At 36.3% G+C, this 22,200-nt stretch overlaps 1 protein-coding gene across 1 annotated transcript in view; it reads left to right on the top strand.

Moving 5' to 3' along the window:
• FCHSD2 (FCH and double SH3 domains 2) overlaps positions 1–22,200 on the top strand; it is a 143,417-nt gene that overhangs the window by 100,655 nt on the left and 20,562 nt on the right. The window contains exons 8-10 of the mRNA XM_012645745.1: positions 3,043–3,159; positions 7,040–7,144; positions 14,966–15,127. Coding sequence (XP_012501199.1) covers positions 3,043–3,159; positions 7,040–7,144; positions 14,966–15,127 — 384 coding nt within the window. The remainder of the gene's footprint in view (positions 1–3,042; positions 3,160–7,039; positions 7,145–14,965; positions 15,128–22,200) is intronic.

Below are 22,200 nucleotides of genomic sequence, written 5' to 3'. Positions count from 1 at the left end.
AGTGAGCTGTGATAGTGCCACTGCACTCCAGTCTGTGTAGACAGAGCAAGACCATGTCTCTAAAAAAAAAAAAAAGGTTGATAGAAAAGTTCTTTTACAGCATTCTTTTTCAGGTTCTAATTTATTTGAATTATTATTGTGCTACTATTATTCTCAATTGTATTATTATATATACTTCTTTAAAAATAATCAAATTGAATAAGTAAACTTTTGCAAAGCCAGGCTACAGTGGTATTTGATACTTAATTTTTAAATTCTTATATTTCTGTTTTAAGAAGATAATAATATTTTTTAAATTGTATGCTTAATAGCTTATATGCTGGGAGGCCGAGGCAGGAGATTACTTGAGCTCAGGAGTTCAAGACCAGCCTGAGCAAGAGCAAGATCCCATCTCTACAAAATATAGAAAAATTAGCTGGGTGTGGTAACACGCACCTGTAGTCCCAGCTGCTCAGGAGACTGAGGCAGGAGGGTCACTTGAGCCCAGGAGTTTGAGGTTGCAGTGAGCTACGATGATGCCACTGCACTGTAGCTGGAGAGACAGAGCAAGACTCTGTCTCAAAAAAAAAAAAAAAAAAAGCTTATATATGCTATTATTCTTTTATATGTTCCAAATACATTTTTTAAAGATAAAGAAAAAATGCAAAAAGAATGAACTAAATATTAAATTAGCCAGCATTTTAAAAAGAAGCATCACTAGCAATTCCTTTGCTAGAATCAACCACTGTTAATACCACTATCTTAAAAGATAATGATCTACACTGGGTCCTGATTTATGTTGATCTTAGATAGTGGAAGGAGCATTCGAAATTATAACATTTCTCTGTTGTTTAATGTCCTGGGCTGTATTTTGCCTTCTATGAAATTCTCAGTTGTCAAGACTTGTCTTATAGGAGCTTCTACATGTCTTCCATGGCTTGATTTCAGAATTCATGAAAAGAATAAATTAATTTGAATTTTAATTATACGTCATTCGCAACCCAGAGAATCTCAAAGCCACACCTTCTAATTAGTGGCATTTATCTGTCCTTATCATTGGGCACTCCTGTCTAAGTAATAGTAAACCCATAGAGAATGGGGGAAAATCCCTACCTTAACTTATCCAGCTCTTAAGCACAGTGAATAGTCAATAAAAAGGTGCAGATTCTGTGTGGCAAGTGGCTTATGGCCTGTCTGCCAGCACACATTTAAACCTGATTACTTGTTTCTGAAATGCTGCTCCATAATAAAATTAAATTTCTTCATCAGTTGCCTTCTTTCTTGTCTATCCACTCCCTACAAATTTTTTTTTGAGGTCTGCCTTAATCTTTCGGTGTATCTTCAGTCTTGTTTTTGGTTTCTTTACGCTATCAACAGCCTGCTAATTATCTGAATTTTTCATGAACAGTAATGAGAAAATTTTTGTTTCAAGTAATTTTCAACTGGGTCTTTAACGTTATCAATTACTATTATTGGATACTTAATATGATAGGTGGCATGTTCACCATTTTCAGATTTAGCTAAGACTCACATTAACATACCCAAGATCATAAAGCTAGTAAGTGGCATAGAGTGGATTCAAAACTAAGCCTATCTGACTCAAAAGGCTATTCCTGGACTCTTCAGAATATATCTTTCTGCCTTTACACATCAGATTCCTCTGGCTATTGTACATTTCATTTACATCTGCAGTCAGGGTTTAACATTTTAATGTCCCTGGCTTCTGAGAACAGACATAAATTTGAATGCCCAAATCCATTTGCAAAGCAAAATATAATAGTAAAGTTGATTCCCAGATTTGTAATAACCCAAAGAATGAATTAGAAGTTGGTTAGATTAGAAATTTGATTATTTTGCTCTATTTTAGTTCATTTGTCATTATTATGATATAATCTAGCTTTAGCAGAAATGTCTGCATAGAGGAAAAATTTTTCAACCTTGTCTCATCACAGTCCCCCAACAAAAATATTAATTTTTAAATCTAGTTTATTAGCAAATTGTGCTTATGTCATCAATTTTGAGCTATGTGACCTAGCAAAAGAATTTCTAAAATTCTTTTCATTTAAAATTTGGCTTTTTATATTAAAAATCCTCTTTGGATAATTCATATTTAAGAAATTCCCTTTCCTAATTAATTTTAATAAAGTTTGTTTTTCATAGGTTCTTGAGTTTAGAGAGAATTAAAATAGGTTAGTGGTTAATAGCTCTGATTCTAGAATCAGACCTGTTTAATTGATGTTAACACAATATCTCGGACACACTGGAAAAATTTCTTTACCTCTCTGAGCCTTGGTTTCCTTTTCCATAAAATAGTGTGTGACTCACATCATAAGGTTGTTATAAAAGTTATGTGAAGCACTTTCCATAGTACCTTAAACAATAGGAGTTAACTATTACACAGTTTATTTGGATTTTGCAATTTGTTCTTCGTGAAACAGAATCATAGCGTTTTAGAACTAGAAGAGACCCTTAGTGATCATTTGACCTAACACCCTTATCTTTTATATGAGGACATTAAATCCCAGACAAACTAAGGCAAAAATTAGTTCGAGGTTTGGTAGAAAGTTGGCGATATACCTCTAACTAAATGAAACCCAGCATTTTGGGATGGGAGAGAAGGGGGGGATTGATTGTGTTGCTGTCAATATACTGTTTTGTTCTTTACACTTCTCTTCAATAATTCTTTAATCATATTGAAACTATTGTTTCCATTTTTATCTGTGCAATGATTTTAGCATCATTTAGTAGGTTGGCATGAATACTTTTTTCTTCTTTTCTTACCTTAGCTTCCTTTACACCCAAAGATCAGTCCACAGTATTAGAGATAAAGCTTTCATGTTCAGCAATGTTAAGACAAGAAGCCTGTGTTCATTTATGGTTTCATACTGTCTTCTTTGTCTTCTGCTGGCTTTCTGTGACACAAGACATTGCCTCTGACAGTAGTGGAGCATGCCTCGTGTTTTGAGTGCTGATTAAGTGAAGGCCCCTCCGGTCCAACTGCAAAGTGATGGTGGTTGCAATAAGGATAGCAATACTTTCTCTCTGTTCTCTCCTGTGTTGTAGAGCCGACAATTAGAATCAGAAACTGGGACCACAGAGGAGCACAGTCTCAATAAGGAAGCTCGGAAATGGGCCACACGTGTGGCACGTGAGCACAAAAACATTGTTCACCAACAACGGGTAAGTGTAATAGAGAATACTGGCTACATTGAGCTTAAACCAAATGTCAAACCAGCTTAAGAAGTTGAGCTTTATTCATGTGAAAGGTATCCTACATATGTTTTTTCTGTACTTTCTCAACACGGTCAGCAGTATGTTCTCTGTTACCTACTTACCTTGGAAATTCCTTAAGCCCTCTAGCAGCAACACATTAATTCATTTGTTTGCCATAGAATTCCCTAAGAAGGCTAGTGACAGTGTGTTCCAGTCTTTTGGAAAGGGGAAGAGACATACGTATGTTAAATTAATGTAGGTTTTCAACCCCCAAGACAACTTTTTGAAGACACAGTTGTAGGTTCCATGAAAATATATCTTTAAAACTAAACTCTGAGCACAAAGAAATTATTTTAAGTTTAGTACATTTTTTCTCAATTTTGTTTATTTGTACCTATATCCTCCTCTTTATTTGCCTTTACGTCAAATTCTTAGAAGAATTGTCTATACTTGTCTGTATATCCTCACCTCCCACTTATTTTTTAGCCTGTAACATTTTAGCTTTCTCTGCCACTAAACTTACCAAAATAACCAATGATGTCTATGTTATTAGCTCCAAAATGGACACTTTGATTTCTCATTTTTCTTAACCTTTCACAGTTTCATTACAACTGACAGCTCCTTTGTCTTAAAAACATTCTCTTCTCTAGTCACCCATGACTCAACATTGTCCTGGCTTTCTTTTTGCCTCTCTGGCCATTCCTGAATTTTTCTATAGGTTCCTATTTCTCCATCCTACAATTTAATATTTAAATTCCTTAGATTTCTGTACAAAGCTATCTTCTTTTCTTACTCTTTACCCACACTATAGGCAATCTCAGCCACTTCCATCATTCCATTTACCAGTAAATCATAAATTAGTATCTCCAACTTGGGCCTTGTTACTGTGTACCCGTACAGCCTCTTGCCTGCTTAGTTGTCTTTTCACGATCTTACAGACATCTCAGATTCAGTGGTCTACTTATCTGATGTTGCATAACAAACCACCTCAAATTTAATGCCATAAAACAAGAGCATTTTTTTTATTATCTCTCACTACTCTGAGTATTGGGTGGTCTCTGCTTGGCAGTTTTCACTTGGGATCTCTCACGTGCTTGTAATCAGTTAGTAGCTGGTCCTGGTGTCATCTTACAGGCTTCCCCACTGAAATATCTGATGCCTAGGCTGGAAAGATTTGAACATCTGGGAAGTGGAGCAGCTGGGGCTCCTCCTACACCTCTCTCTCTCTCTGGTCTCTCTACACAGTCTCTCCAACATGGCAGCTTCAGGTTAGCTATACTTCCTAAATGGTAGCACAGGGCCCCAAAAGTGTGAGTCCCAACAGTTAAACAAATAGAAGATGTATCATCCTTCTGACCTAGCCTCAGAAATAACATGGTGTTACTTGTGTCATATATTTACTAACTGAAGCAGTCATAAAGGCCTGTCCAAGTTTCAGGGAGAGAAGACAGACATTCCACTTCATGGTGGGGAAATAGCAAAGTTCTGGAAAAACATGGAATGGGAAATATTATAGTAGGTATTTTTTAAAAATCATAGTCTGCCACAGTCTACCTTTTGGCCATAACTGTTCATATCCCCCTCACATGCAAAATATACTCACCTCTTCACCCAGAATCCCCCTGGTATCAGGCTTCAGCTCATCATTTAACTCAGATTCAAGGTTTCTTGGGTACAGTTCCTCGAATACATTTATCTCAGTCACCGAATTTGTGAACAACTTATCTGTGCACCCACACATACAATAAATAGTGGTAAAATTAGTTATTGTAGCTTTATACCTCAAAATGTAAAGCACAAAAAAAGATTTTTTTCCACTAGAATGCTTGGCTATATTTGAAAGTAAACATTCAGTTTAAAAATAAATCTGCTTCCTCACTCTGTTGTCAAGCAGATTGTATCTTTCTGTTGGGAAGTAGAGACAGACTAATTTCAACAACTTTCCCCACTTTTATAGTATGACCTATAATAGGCTTTGATCTAGTAAGGTATATTTTAAGCAATAAAATGAAGAATTTTTTAAAACACTAAAGCTAATTCTTCTGACCGTGATAAATTAACAGATCGCACTTGCCTTCCTGTATTAACAACTGTAAAACTGGTCTAAGTATATGAAACAAATGTTTTCAGACATTGGACAACAGGCAGTAACAGGAGTGTGACGCCTGAGAGAAACAGAACAAATGCAGTGAGCCCTATGACCCCCCAGGTTTTCTGCCTGGAGGCCCTTTCCACGGTGCAGCGCAGGGAGGGAGAACCCACACAGAGCACCACAGACTCACCGAGTTGAGATGATAGAGTTCAGAGAGCCCAAAGGTGCATGAATTTGCAGGGCAGAGCACCAGACAGCAGGGAAATGGAGAGACAAGAGTTTCAGAATTCTACATGGGTTTCCCCTTCAATCTGTTGCTGAACACTAAACCATGCATGCATAGGGTAAAATCCAAAAGACTGGGCAAAGAATGACAATGGAGATATAAGCTGGGTAATTCCCAGGGTTTACATAGAGTTGGGACACATTCAAGTTATGACCCAGTCAGAATTGAGACTACAGTTGGCTCTTGAACAACACGTTTAGGGGCACCAACTCCACAAACAGTCGAAAATCCACATACCACTTCTGACTCCCACAAAACTTAACTACTAATAGCCTACTGTTGACTGGAAGCCTTACTGATAACACAGTCAATTAACACATATTTTGTATGTTACATGTATTATATACTGTGTTCTTACAATAAAGTAAGCTAAAAAGACAAAGCATAAAAATGGATAAAAAGATATGAGCTGCAAGTTTATAGAATTAGAAATACAGATGGCCAACAATATATGAAAGGATGCTGTCTGTTAATCAAAGACACATTAATAAAAATGAAAATAATGAGATCTTTTTAAAAGATATCATATTGGCAGGGTTTTAAAGATTGACAGTATACAATGTTGGTAAAATATAGGGAAACATACTCTCACACACTATTAGTAGAAGAGTAGGTACAACCTTTTGGGGACTATTTGGCAATGTCTATTAAAATTAAAATGTATGATTTTTGCTTATATGTTTTTATTTAAATATTCTCATAGATGTTCAAAGAGTCATTGACTAGGTTGTACAGTACTATTTATAATGTTGAAAAGTTTGGAATTTTAAATAGTAGGAGAGTAAGAGTAAATAAAATATGATACTGTTAAATAATTAAACCTATAGATTAATTAAAGAGAAAACATGAAAAGATTTCTTAGACACATTGAGTGATTATGTATCTCATTTTGTTTTTTTTAAACAAAGCCTTCTGTTTGTGCAAGTATGTATGGAAATAGATAAGAAATGGTTTGGAAAGATGCATATGAATTGATGGGACAATAATCAGCTTGGGGTGGAAGAAACATGGTGGATTGTGAGGGGATAAGGGAGACTTTTTTGTCATTTTTGTATTAGTTGTTTTACAACAATACTCTATATTCACATAATTTTTTTGTAATTAAAGGTATGCATGTTAAAATTTGTGCAATCTAAATAAGGTCTGTGGATTGCGCCAATATCAATTTCTCAGTTTTTATACTAGACTGTAGTTATATAAGTTGTTACCATTGGAGGAAGCCAGGTCGAAGGACCCTCTGTACTAGTTTTGCAACTAGGGAGTCTATAATTATTTCAGAATTTTAAAAAAATAAATAAATAAATGAAAAAAGTTAAAGGTTTAAAAAAGGATTCATGTCTACTAGTCACTGAAGCCTTTTGAATTATCTAAATACTCTAGTTGCTTAAAGAAAGAAAATGAAAAGAAAAAACACTCATCATTATTTTCCTATTTAATAGGTTTTATTTATTTATTTATTTTTTTAATAGGTTTTAAATGATCTGGAATGTCATGGAGTTGCTGTATCAGAACAAAGCCGAGCAGAGCTGGAACAGAAAATAGATGAAGCTAGAGAAAATATTCGTAAAGCGGAGGTAAGGCGGCTGCTAATTGTGGCATTTTGCCTAGCTCTAACAACAATGTCACAGCTGTGATATACATATTTAAAACTGAGTTTCTACACAGATTATGATGAAGATGATTCACCATCTTCATTCAGGTTCTCAGTAGTATTGTTGAGTACCTGCTTTGTAGAAGGTAGTACCTGTTACAAAAAGGCACTGAACACACTGTGAAGATTTTACAATCATGAAACATTAAATAACAAAAGAATTAAGTCACAACGAAGATACCAATTTTAAAGTTTTCACAAAATGCATAATAAATTAGTCAAATTAATGGGAGAGAAGTTGACATATAATTTCAGAGCCTAGAGAATCTACCCTGGGAGTTTCCCTGGATCTAGGGGCATAAGCTGGACTTTTAGGAATGGGGAAGATTCAGTTAAGCAGAAAGGGGAAAAAAAAATTGTAGTAGTGGATTTTTATCTTTTTTGGAGTCATGGGACCCTTTGAGGATTGTATGAAAGCTCCTACAAAAAAATGTACATTTTGTATGAATGTCTAGTGTTCATGTACCCAGGGCTAATAACTCCCTGACCAAGAGGGGAGGAGGTTGAGATGGGCAGCAAGAAAGTATTAGCAAATGGGGAAGACACAGGGCATAGTTTTATAGTTGGATATGATTAGAGAATTTTTGTAAGGAAATGTGTTAGAAAGTAAGTAAATTCATTGTGGTTGTGGCTAGTTCATGGAGGACCTGTGTATACACGTTTTTCTACTAAACTGCAAAATGGTGAAGGGACATGAAGGTAGACATTTTAAAAAGAATGAGACTGACCAGCCCTCAAGAGATTATGTTCTTGTTAATGTTACTTCCTAAATGGAAGGGCTCATTTGCTTGGTGGGTATCGGGCCAATAGACCCAGCAGCCACGTGAGTTATAGCAAGGGGGTTTTATTACTTGGTACAAGCAAGGAGCACACTGGGGATAGTTCCCAAAGCAGTGTGTCCCCGAACAAGGGGGTTAGGCTGGTTTTATAGTCAGAGGGTAACGAGTTGTGATCTGGTAGGATCTTGCAATGGGGTGATGCCAGGAAGCATGCTCTGACTGGATCCTGCCATGTTGACACCAGGGCTTGTTCTGATTTGATCCTGAATTCTGCCATGCAGTATTCACTTCTTAATTCAGTCTCTGCTCCTGGGTCTGAGCACTTAAGTTCCACCTATGGGTGCATACTTGCTTTATCTGGGCATGCTCAGGTTATGTGACCTGCAACCTCAGGGTCCATGGCAGCTGAAAAACAACTCACAACTTTGTTACAAAAAGGTTGAACCAGATTGGTCTGGTGCGGTTACATTAGGAAGGCATAAAGAATGCTGAAGAATAACTAAGACAGTAACGCCTAAGTGCCAAGCCCTGGTGTCACCGCATGGCAAGATTCAGAGTAGTCTATATACTTGAGGAACCTGGAGGACACAGAAATCACTGTGGGAGGAGTTGTCAGAGCAGGTAACACAGAAGAGAAAACTTAAGATTAGTATTGACAGATTAGTTGTATCTGACTAGTCAGAGAAAAGGGGATAGCACAGATTTATGCCCTGCAACCCCAAGAAACATAAATTGAATCAAAAGATGAAGGTAGGAAGGAGGCAGGTGTGAGTTTGGTATTGGCAAATACTTTCTAACAGTCAGATCTTCCCAGTGACAAAATAAGCACCTCTGGGACGTAGTGCAGCACGGTAAGTGTGTGAGAAGATTCTGGACAAGCATCTATCAAGGACTCTATATAAGGAATTCTTGTATTGGTGAGGGTTAATCTAAACTAATCAAACAGCCCTTCAAGACTCTAGAGCTTTTGAGGAAGTGCCTCAGTGGTTGTGGGGTAAGGAGAGAGGCAGCGTAGGCAAGCATAGGGAATATGAGCATGTTTTCGGCACAGCCGCATGGAAGCAATCCGAATCGGAGCAGGCTTGCCATCTGTCTAGTCTAGAGAAACCCCAGCAACCCCACTTCCACTTCATTCCTAGCACAATCTGATCCACAGCCTTTGTAGTGATGAGGGCAGGGTGTGCAATGAATAGCCATTTTCTTCTCTGAATTCGGGGTCATGGTTAAACCACTACCCTGCAGTGCTGGCCACGTATGGTTGGCAAGCCCTTGCCTAGTGTGAGAAACACTGGCCTGTGGTAGAACAGGTTTTCCTGTTTGTTTTTCCATGTTCTGGATGAAGCCACTTTCAGACCTTGGTGGAACAGGAGTAATTATTTTGAGACAAGTCTCAGAAGTTTTCTGAAGGGTGTTTCTTGTATTTTCCATTTCCAGCCTCCATCCATGGTGTCACCGTCTGGTACTCTAACTCCACCAAATGCTCCTCCCATTCCCAGTAGTAGCAGTAGTAGGTATCAGTCACACAGATTCTTCATTTAGGCAGAATGACTTATTATTTCCATGAATGTGCTAAACTAGACGGTGTTTGTTACTTTAAAACTAAAAATATAAAGTAACATTCTCAGAACACAATGTCTCACCCCAAACTTTATGGCAAAATCAAAAATAGTTTAATATCTGTCACCATTCTGGATGTTGGCTGTGCATTTATTTTGCTGGTTTTGCCTGAGATTACTCAAGTGCTACATTCAGCCAGAGAGTCAACTGGAGAGCTGGGCTTAGCTGGGATGGCTGGGCTTTTTCCCCCACATGGTCTTTCATCCCTAAAGAGTTGACATTTGGCTTCCTTACATGGTGGTGGCACATTCCAAAAAGTCAAGTCCTAGTAGCACTTGCTGAGGAGCCTCTGCTTCTATTAAATTGACAAATGCCCCATTAGCCAAAGAAAATCAATGGACAAGCCCAGAATCAAGGTGGGAGGGGACTACATGAATACCAGGAAGCATAATTCTTTGGGAACCATTAATATAACAATTTTCCACAGTCAGTATGACCTTGATTAAGTCATTTTTCTCATCTATAAAATGAAGTTTATAATATCCACCCCAGAATTGTTTTGTGGATTTCATGAAATAGTATGATAATATAGTTCCTAGTACATATAAGAAAAGTGTTTTTTTGGGGTATTTTATTTTAAGGTACTAAAGATGGCAAATATCATTATCTACCATTATTGATTCCCTACTAAAGTAACAGTTCAGGGCTCTGCCAGAGAAACACAAGGGGAAGGCCTTTATAGGGTGAACTTGGAAGCAAAGCAAAGTAGGCTTATTTGCATCATTCCAGTGGAAAGTCCCTAGTTAGTAACTTAGAAACCCAGGATGCTGGAGCTACCTCAGTGTAATGACTTCCCAGTTAATTATTTTAACAACCCCTACCTCACATCTCATACAAAAATTAACTCAAAATGAACACCTACATGTAACAGCTAAAGCTAGTATAAAACTCTTACAAGAAACCATAGTGGTAAATCTTTGTGACCTTCGATTAGTTTCTCATATATGATAACAAAAGCCCAAGCAACAAAAGGAAAACTAGATAAATTGGACTTCATCAACATTTAAAACGTACATGCTTCAAAGAACACTATCAAGAAAATAAAAAACCCACAGAATGGGAAAAAATATTTGCAAATCACATATCTGATAAGGGACCTGTTACTAGAATACATAACAAGTTTTACAATAGCTGGGTGCAGTGGCTCACGCCTGTAACATCAGCACTTTGTGAGGCTGAGGTGGGAGGATTGCTTGAACCCAGGAGTCTGAGGCAGCAGTGAATGATGATCACATACTGCATTCCAGCCTGGGTGATAGAGCGAGACCCTGTCTCTGAGAAGATGTACAAATGACTGATAAGCACATGAAAAGATACTTGACATTATTAGTCATCAAGCAAATGCAACCAAAACCACAGCGAGATACCACTTCATACCCACTAGAATGGCTAGAATCAAAAGGCAGACATTAAGTCTTTACCAGGATATAGAGAAACCCCCATACCCTACTGGTGGGATCAAATGGTATAACCACTTTGAAAAAGTCGGGCATTTCCCCAGATGGTTAAACTTAGCATTACTCTATGACCCAGCAATGCCAGTCCTAGGTGTATACCCAAGAGAAATGAAAACATATGTCCACACCAAAACTTGCACACAAATGTTTATAACAATATTATTCATGATAGCTAAAAATAGAAACAACCTAAATGTCCATAAAATGACGAATGAATAAACAAAAATGATGTATCCATACAATAGAGTGTTATTTGACTATTAAAAAGAATGAGGTAATGAAACATGTTAGAGCACGGATAAATCTTAAAAACATGCTAAGAAAAAGAAGCTAGTCACAAAAGACCATATATTATATGATTTCATATATATTTAATTTCCAGATTAGTAAATCAATAGAGACTGAAAGTAGACTAGTGGTTGTTGGGGCTGTAGGAAACGGGGGCATAAGGGAGCAGCAGCTCAATGATACAGGGTTTCTTTTGGAGGTGACAAAATGTTCTAAAATTTTTTGCATTGATGGTTGCATGTACTATGAATATAGTATAAATCATTGAATTGCAGGCTTGAAGTAAGTGAAGTGTATGATATGTGAGCTATATGTCAATAAGGTTTTTACCAAAGAAAGAGAAATGATGAAAAAAAGAAACAGATTTTTGTAAAAGTATTTACTAAATGGTATGCCTGTAAGCTAAAAACTCTGATTATGTTATATAAAGATCTGTATGATACCCAAGCCCATTGAATTGTACACTTTAAAATGGTTAAGATGGTGAATTTTATATAATGTGAATTTTATCTCAATTTCTAAAAATCTATATGATTAAAAACTTAGAATAACATAATTAATTCAGCATTGAAATCCCAGTAAGGCAAGTCAGAGCACAGATTTGTCTTTGATACCAATTCCCCAAGCAGAGAATCCAGAGGGTGATCAAAATTGTGTACCAAAGGGATCAGTGAGTGCACTTGTTTGTCCAAGAGTCCCACAGAGGGGGGAGGTGGGGGGAGGGGAGGGGCAAACTAATGGGTACAGTGAACGCTATTCAGGTGATGGGCACACTAATAATAGCCCTGACTCAAGCATTACAAAAGCTATCCATGTAACAAAAGCATTTGTACCCCCTTAATATTTTGAAATTTTAAAAAAAGAGATGCTCTGGACGTGTTGCATTTGAGATACTATTAGGCATGTTCAGAGGCAGGAATCAGGAGGGCAGGGCGTAGGAATATCTGCGCTCAGCAGGGAGGTCATGACTGAAGAGATCCAGTGGGAGTCAATTCTGATGGACTATCTTTAAAACCATAGAGTAGGTGAATATGAGTCATGCAGGACACTCTCACAGTAAAAGGTGGGCAGGGATGGATTAGCCAGTGAGATGGGAGAAAAACCAGAAAAGGTAACAGGAGAGAGTCCTGGAAACCAGGGTAAGTACAACAGTCACTTCAGATGAACTGAAACTATGAATTAGTTAGAAATCACCTATTCTGTGTCTCCTGTGGCTGTGTTCTGCCAAGGAGAAAGATCAAAAGGCAACTCACTCTCAGCTGTGTGAGAGAGTAATTCCCTCTCCCCCATCTTCCAGCAAACACTCCACTCTGTTCCCCCATCATGAAAATACCAAGAAAGAAACTCTTATAGTGCAGAAAATTTGAAGATCTTATTTGCAAGCAACAAAAGACAAGAAGCTTTAAAAAAAAAATGCAACCTGGGGCCAAAAGCTTTTAAGTACCCTGTGCCTGGTCACCTTTCCCTCTTACAGTTAATGTTCTTGAGGGTGTCAAAACACTACTCTAACACCCAGATAAATATGTGTACTTTTCATTAGCAAGAGATAAACTTCATGTCAACAAGGGCTCTGCTTTATTCATTATTACTTTTGAGACTTGGCAAAAATGATAAAATTAAAATTACCCATGGACATTAGATGTAGACCTTCTTTTATTTCTAAAGTTAGGGAGCAAGATTAAAAGGAAAATCATAAAGCATGTTTTAAAATAATAAACTTTATTAATGTATGTGATTTAAAAAAGAGAGAGAGAGAGAGTCCCACAGAAAGCCAACAATTGAGAGTCCTAAAAATTAATTCAGTGGAGGAAACTTAAATGTTAAGGAAGGGAACACCACGCTAATATGTGAAATAATGAAGCTGAATTTATTACTTTGCTAAGCAAAACAGAATGGTACTTACAAAACACATTCTATTTCAACAAAGCAGGAACTGATATAGGGATTGGCAGGTTTTCAAAACTGGGAATGTTTTGGGGATTGGCTCACTTTTTTAGCCATGGTATTTAGAGATTGGAGGATTATCAGAAGCAGAAGTAGAAGCATGATTATTGGAGTAAGGCTGGGGTTGACTGCCTTTCAGAAGCATGGAGCTATCACTGATTGGCTGACTTTCAGAGACATAGTTGTTGGAGCAAAGCACTTAATGTTTGACCAGGACAGGTTTTAAATTGGTTCCAAGGATACTTGCTTATGGTTTATGGAACGAGAGATAACAGGCAACATTCCCTTTCTTGAATTTGGAGAACAGGAACTTTTTATTTCTATCCCTACTATTTTTGACAGCTACATCATAATTTAATTTAAAAGGAAAAAGACTTTACTGTTAACGAAAAACAAGTTAATTGACAAAAGATGGCCAAGTCAAAGGGGAAGTTCTTTAAGCTTGTGCTGAAGAATGTTAGAATTATTAAAGAGAATCCCTTTAATATTAAAAATTATTATTATTAAAGGGAAATGATAGTTCATAACTCAGTATTATTGAAGGCAGTCTTTTCAAGGTTAATTTCAACTGAAGTGGTAGAGTCTGTTCAAAGTAAAATCTTTTCTTGGAAAACCAGAATTGCTTTTATGTAGGTACTCACTCAAAAAAGATTACTAAACACGTAACAGGAGAATGGTGTTGAGTATTGGTGCTCAAGTCATAAGGGACCTCTCAGTTATATCAAAAAGGTTTTCTTAGTTAACCAGCTAAGTATAATTTAATGCCTATCACATTATAATTGGATCTATATATTAATAGAACCCTTTAGGAGCAGAGAGAAGGGAGTGATTAATTGCCTAAGGAAGGAGGAAAAATACTTAGGAAAATCTTTGTAGAAAGGATAATATTAATATTTGAACTGACTCTTCAAAGATAAGAGTTCACCAGGCATCAAAAAGGAATGAAAAGGCGTTGTACACAGTGGGACTGGCATGACAAAGGCATGAGAGCACATGATGTATTGGAGGAACAGTGAGTAGGACAGTGGTGTGGGAGCATAGAGTATGTGGAAAGAAGTAGTAGAAGGAAGTAAGTCAGCCAAATTGTGAAAGATATTTTATTCCAAATTAAGAATATGTTAATTCTTTACTTAGTAGGCAGTCAGGGGTAATAGAAGTTTTTAAGTAAGGGACTGATATGATGAGGTCATTCAGAGATTGTGAAAGATGAATTATAGAGGAGAAGAAAAAGTCCAGGAAATGAGTTAGAAAGCTACTAAAAATGCTGGATTTCAGGATGTTCTGAGGCATAGCCTTAAAAACAGGAAAAGAAAGCAGACTTTATGGCACATTAATCTCTTTTAAGTTATATTTGATGTATCATCAATATTGTGCTCTTATCAAAATGCAAGGATGATATTTGCCATCGTCAGGAGGCCCTGATTCCCATTCTTGTGTTCATGTTCTCTCTCTCGCTCTCTTTCTCTTTCTCTTTTCTGTCTTCCCTCTTTCTCCCCTTCTTCCTCTCTTTCCCTCTTCTCCAAGTGTAAAATTAGCGTGTAAGTCAAGGAAGAATTGCTGGTGAATATCAAGATTGTTCTAATTAGTAAATCGGGACTAACAATTAATTTCCAAAAAAAAAAGTGCCTTGATTTCTGACCATTTTCTTGGTTCTCTTAGATAATTAAGTTGAAAGCTGAAGCCCGGCTGGACCTGCTAAAGCAGATTGGTGTTTCTGTGGACACATGGCTAAAGAGTGCCATGAACCAAGTAATGGAAGAACTGGAAAATGAGCGATGGGCCCGCCCTCCTGCCGTGACCAGTAATGGCACTTTACACTCGGTACAGTTTCTTTTCTTGGATATGATAGGCTGACTTTGATTGAAGAATGCTGTTCTTTGACTCTATAGCCAACCTTAATAATAGCCAAAAATTTTTTTTAAAGATAATGGTTTGCTAGTGGTTTGGGGTTTTTTCTTCAGTCTGGCACTAATTGATTTAAACTTATTGCAGGAAAAGAAAGAGAGGAAAAAACTAGCGTGTTGCTTTTTTTAATGAGCAGCAAAGAATGTTTTATCACTAATTGGGTTACCAATGCCTATCTTCTAAACTCATTATCCCATTCATGGAGTATATATGCTTCTTGTCTGGAAGTAGTGGAATAGAAAACTTAATCTAGTGTTTCTGAAGTTCTCAGACGTCTTCTGTAGTGTAAATGAAAATAAACATCCAGACTAGTTAAGACTGGTTAGACCAAAGTAATTCCTGCTGCAACCTCCCCACCCATTACTCTATCATCCTATTTATTTCCTTAGTGGTATTTATTATAGTTTGAACATGTCTTCTTTATTGTTTTATTTTGTTTATTGTCTGTCTTCTTCTCTAGAATGTAATTGCCATATCTGCCTGGTTCACTGTTCTGCACAGCCAAGTGCCTGGCACATAGTAGGTACTTAATAAATATTTGTTGAAGGAAGACAAGAACAGATAGATGGATAGGTGGGTGGGTAGAACAGTGGCAAACGAAAAGCTAAAACTCTAATCTCCCAACTTCTCACTATATTCATAATTCCTCTTTAAAATGCTTGTGCCCTTCAGATATAAGGCATCTTTGCTAGAGAAGTTGGCCAAAGTTTAGAAACATTCCTGGAAGTTTTGTCAATTTTTTCACATAGCATTCTGATTTTCTAATGGGAACACATTTTCACATTTAAAAAGGATGGATTGCACGTGGGTGTATATTCTAAGGAAAAACAATCTATTGAAGGTTTATTTTTATTTCACTATTAATGATAATTCAGCTGGGGGGAAAGCATACATCACCTACTTGACTTGGGGATTGGAAGAGCTTTCCCTGCTTTCATTAGAACAGAGTTGCTCCATATCATGGAATATCTCTTCCTGTTTCATCTTTTAAAGGTCATGATTCTGATCTACTTCAAATTGGTCTGTTGTAGAGTTTTTGATGACAGCAAATTCCAGGGACAAAATTGCTTTTGGCTTCTACAACAGCACTGTTTCCAACCAATCAAACCCATGATTTTCCTTGGGGTAGCACCTTTTTAACCAAATCAACTGAGCAGGCACATATCACCTGACTGTGGGTACTTCCTGGGCACATTGGAGATGAACACAGAAGCTGAGAGAGCAGACAGACCTTAGTGATACAGGGCGATGTAGGACTCGGCTACCATGCAGCAAACTCGAAATTGCTTACTTCTGACTCCAAGACTCCTCGGAAAACATCACTTTTCTCAGGTTTCTGAAAGTAAGTTAGGTTAGATGACTCTAAGGTCCCCTCCAACTCCAAAATCTCATGATTCTTTGAAATGCTATCAGAAAAGCTCAGTATCAGCTAGAAGAATAGGGAAGAAAGTTAGCCTCATGAAGGAAATGTCATTTGAGATAATCCTTGAAGTTTAACAGGCATTAAAGAAAGGCATCTGAGTATGAAGGAAGGGAATGACGGAGATGTGCCAACATTTACTACAGTGGCATATATTCAGTGTTGAATAAATTGGATATTTTTGAGACCTATCCAAAGATATCAGCTCATTTAGAGACATGTCACATCCTTTATGAAGGGAGCATTTTGCAATCGCGTCCCACTGTTTCCCGCTCTCTAGTCAGTCTTAAGGAGCCTGTGTCTTTGACCTGAGAGATTATATTTTGTGGAAGATCTACTAACAATATAAATAAAGGGGAGATGTAGGCACAAAATAGCTTAACCCAATATTTATTTAATCTGCTTTTAAATAACAGCACTGAAATAATTTAGAAAAGGTCTATCTTCACACTGACAGCTAACTGGCTGGGGAACATGAAGCAGAATACACATTCTGGGGACCCAATTATTTCTTCCATTACAGATGCCAACAAAAGCATTAGTCATCTGGAAAACATGGTTAATACTACTGTTAGACATTAACTTTATAACTGAAAAGTGCCTTATGGAAGATAAATTTTTTTAAATAATAAAGTCTATTTACCTTATAGAATGAAGAAGGAACTATACTTGCGTATTATTAATAACTCTTTGCCTTCTGTATCATGCTGTGGTATAGAATATAGGATTGGGAAGTAAAAAAGGAAAGAATCCCAGAATATAGCAACATTTTTCTAAAAGGAGAGCAGTCTACTGATACAGTTACTCAGTTGAGGAGTAACGGAGCCTGCGTGCAGCTTCCGTGGCCAGATTGCTGCCAGAGACCCAGTCAGCCTGCTGTTACTCACCCGCCCTTCTCTTGTTGTCCTGCTTCTCTTACTCAAAACCCATACTCAGTTGACAACCTAACTTTTGAAATTATATTAATTTTACAATAGAAAAGTTACATAAACAGATTACCAAAAAAATAGAAAATACAAGAGAGAAGAAAATGATCAATAGCTCCATCCTTATAACAGCACAGTCAGCAATTTGCTCTATTTCTTTCCTCTTTTATTTATTTATTTTTAAATTGACAAGTAAAAATTATACATATTTACAGTATACAACATGATTTTTTGATATAGGCCTCTTTCTGCTACTCTTTTTAAACATATTTATAATAAAGTTAATTTTGTACATTTTTTTATATTAACATTCCATGTTGCTGGGTGATCTTTATGGTTCTTTTAATGTCCATAATAGTGTTTCATCTGGAAGGTGTATGCTAATTTACTTAACTATTAATATTCCCTTATAGGTTCGATATGTAGAGTGCCTCCAGATTTTCACTATTCTAAATAATACTCTATAAAACATATTTTTATGTATTTCTTTTTTCCATATTGGGGATTTTTTTTAATATACATTCTTAGAAGTGGGATTACAGGGTCAGAGATCTATAAACTTTTGTTTGAGGTTAGTTTATTTTTATTCTTTCTATTCTTTTTTTCTTAGATTTTCAAACTATAGCTGACAATGTTTACACCACTTCCCTGTTTTCAGCCACTTCCTGCAACTGTTGTGTAATACAAAGACAAACTGACAGTCTCCTTTGTCGTACAGCCTCCCTAAAAGTGTGAGCATCTGTAGAGTTGCATGGAAATAAATCCTGTCTCCACTCATTATGAAGACCAGGCTGAATAATGTGGCTAAAAGGCAAGCAGATTAAATATTTTTAATCTTTTGTATGGCATTTTGGTTCCCAGCTGCCTCAGTACTGCCTCATAGTACTTACAGTCCAATGGACTTTGTTTTTGAAATATGAAAATCTGTTTGTTGCCTTGAGCTAATTTCAAAGAAAAGAAATAATGGATTTTTGTAATGAAATAAATGTAAACTGTTGAAAATAATAGAAAGCACTTTCAAAAATCTTCAGTTACCTTCATATTTACAGTATTTCCAAATGGACAATGAATGGTCTTTTTATTAAACTAAACTCCCTACTCAAAATGCCCATACTTTTAGTGAAATTGTCATTTCAAATTCCCAGTAGGATCAGTTTAATTCAATTCAATAAGCATGTGTTGAGCCCTCATGAGACCCTTTGCTAGGTGCCAAGAATTAGCAAGCTGAGTTATGTCTATTGAGTTAGCGTTCACAGATTGAGAGAACCAGTCACACTTACTGACAGCCAAGACCAAAAGATGGGCGTTGAAAAGATGTAGAGAATTTCACCTGTAAGAGAAATATCTCTCCTTATATTCTTTGACTTTCTGCGTAGCCATAATAAGTAAAGTGCCTCACACAGTTCCCTATACCTAGTACATGTCCAAAAATATTCATTTGAACCTCAAGATAAGCAATTTATTCCAGTTCTACCAACCAAGGAGGGAGTTCACATTGATAAAGGATATATTATGTGTCCAGGTGCTGTGTCAGGCACATTTGTGTATCATCTATGTGAACACAATTAATGAGCACCACAATCCCAAGTGTATTTACAGATGAGGAGATAAACTTGGAGGAATTAACTATCTTGCCTGAGGACACACTATTTGTAAGTGAGGAGAGCTGGTGTTTGAACCCAGATGTGTCTGCCTCTAAAGCCCTGCTGTTTGCCATACTCCCTTTCTCCGGGGGTTACCCTTTATTCCTCTAATCTTTGTCATGATTCATTTTAATTGCCGTACATTCATTTTTTTAAGCACCTTTCAATCATCATTGAAAGTGCTATTTCTAATGTAATTAACAGTCTTGTAGCATTTTCAAGTACTGTGTAACCAGTTGACATTAAAATTCCCAAGCTTTATTGATATTTTAAACAACTTCACTTATGTATAATTGACATACAACAGACTGCACATATTTAAAATGCACAATTTGATATATTTTGATATTTTTATATGCCAGTGAAATTATCGCCACAATTAAGATAATGGACATATCCATTACCCCTAAAAGTTTTCCTCATGCTCCTTTGTAATCTGTCCTTCCTGTCCTCAGTCAACTGTTGATCTACTTTCTGTCACTATACATGAATTTGCATTCCCTAGAATTTTATGTACACAGATTCATATAATATGTACTCTTTTTGTCTGGCTTCTTTCACTCAGCGTGATTATTCTGAGGATCATCCATGTTGTTGTATGTATCAGTAGTTCATTTATGTTAATTGCTGAGTAGTATTCCATTGTATGGGTACCACAGTTTCTTTATTCATGTACCTGATGATGGACATTTGAGTTGTCTGAGACTATTACAAGTAAAAGTACTATGAATATATGCTTTGGCTGGGTCATATAACAGTTATATGTTTAACATGTTAAGAAACGAACTGTTTTCCAAAGTAGTTGTACCATTTTATAGTCCCATCAATAGGATACTAGTGTTCCAGTTGTTCGACAGCCTTGACAATATTTAGTATGGTCAGTCTTTTTAATTTTGGAGATTCTAACAGGTGTGAAGTAGTACATCATTGGAGTTTTAATTTGCATTTCCATAATAATGCTGAGCATCTTTTCATGTGTTTATTTACATGTGTATATTTTCTTTGATAAATATCAGTTCATATCTTTTACCCATTTTTTATTGGGCTGTTTTTATTATTTTAAGAGTTCTTTTTATACTCTGGATACAAATCTTTTATCAGATATGATTTACATAATTTTCTCCCCGTCTATGACTTACCTTTTCATTTTCTTAGCAATATTTTTCAAAGAGTATAAATTTTGAATTTCGGTGAAATGCAACTTACTAATTTTTGTCTTTTTGTGGTTCACACTTTTGGTGTGGTAGCTAAGAAATCTTTACCTAACACAAGGTCATAAATATTTTCTCCTGTGTTTTCTTCTAGAAGTTTTATAGTTTTAGATTTTACGTTTAAATCTATGATCCAGTATGAGTTAATCTTTGAATATGGTTAAAAGAATGAGTCAACGTTCATTTTTTTAACTCTCTCTTTTTTTGTCCATTTTTTGGAAGACTCTCCTATCTCCACTGAATTGCCTTTGCATCTTTGTCAAAAAGTCAATTAATCATATATGTGTGAGTCTATTTCTCAACTTTATGTTCTATTCCATTGATGTATTTGTCTAGCTTGATACCAGTACTACACTGCTGTAATTACTGTAATTTTATAAGTCTTGAAGTCAGGTAGTGTAAGTCCTCCAACTGTTTTCTTTCTCAAAGTTGTTTTGGGTATTCTAGGTCCTTTGCATTTCCATATGAATTTTTAAATCAGTTTTCTACCAAAAAAGCCTACCAGGCTTTTTTATTAGGATTACATTGAATCTGTAGATCAATTTGAAGACAATTGACAGCATAACAATATTGATTCTTCCAACCCATAAACAAAAATACTTCTCCATGTATTTAGGACTTTAATTTCTCTCAGCAATGTTTTGCAGTTTTCAGTATATAGACCTTATACATCCTTTGTGAGACTTATCCCTATTTCATAATTTTTGACACTATTGTAAATGATTTTTAAATTTAAATTTCTGATTATTCATTGCTAATATAGAAAAATATGATTAATTTTTGTATATTGATCTTATATCTTACAACCTTGCTAAACGCACTATTAGTTCTAGTAGCTTTTTTTTGTAGATTCCATAGGATTTTTTATACATTCTTGTAACCTGCAAATACAGTTTTACTTCTTCCTTTCCAATTTGGATTCTTTTACCCCCCCTTACTATAACAACTGGAATCTCCAATAAAATGCTGAATAGAATTGGTGAGAGTTGACAGACTTCCTTGCCTTATTTCTGAACTTGGGGAGAAAGCATTTAGTCTTTCACTTTTAAAGTATGATGTTAGCAGTAGGGTTTTTACCCTTTATCACATTGAAGAAATTTCTTCTATTTCTGTTTTGTTTGCTGATAGGAATAGATGTTGGGTCTTATCAGATGTTCTTTCATAATCTATTAATATGATGAAGTTGCATTGATGATTTTTCAAATAGTAAACGAACTTTGCATTCCTGGTAAACCCCATGTGGGTCATGATATAGTATCCTTTTTATATATTGATTGGAATTGATTTGCTAAAATTTTGATAAGCATTTTTGCATCTCTGTTCATTTTCTTGTAATGTTTTTGTCTGATTTTGTTATAATGCTTATCTAAAGAATGATTTGCAAAGCATCCCCTCCTCTTCAACTTTCTACAAGCCTTTTGTAGAATTGTGTGGAATTTTTTTTCTTTCGTAACTCTTTGGTAAAATTCATCAGACCAGTTGTCTGGTCATGGAGTTTTCTTTATGGGAGTTTTTAAATAAAAAACTCAATTTTGGCCGGGCATGGTGGCTCACGCCTGTAATCCTAGCACTCTGGGAGGCCGAGGTGGGCAGATTGTTTGAGCTCAGGAGTTCGAAACCAGCCTGAGCAAGAGCGAGACCCTGTCTCTACCAAAAATAGAAAGAAATTAATTGGACAGCTAAAAAATATATAGAAAAAAAATTATCCGGGCATGGTGGCGCATGCCTGTAGTCCCAGCTACTTGGGAGGCTGAGGCAGTAGGATTGCTTGAGCCCAGGAGTCTGAGGT

The sequence above is a fragment of the Propithecus coquereli genome, unplaced genomic scaffold (genome assembly GCF_000956105.1).
Source record: "Propithecus coquereli isolate 6110/MARCELLA unplaced genomic scaffold, Pcoq_1.0 Scaffold235, whole genome shotgun sequence".
NCBI classification, from domain to species: domain Eukaryota; kingdom Metazoa; phylum Chordata; class Mammalia; order Primates; family Indriidae; genus Propithecus; species Propithecus coquereli.
Note: the sequence above shows the minus strand (reverse complement) of the source record. Positions and strands in the feature narration are given on the sequence as shown.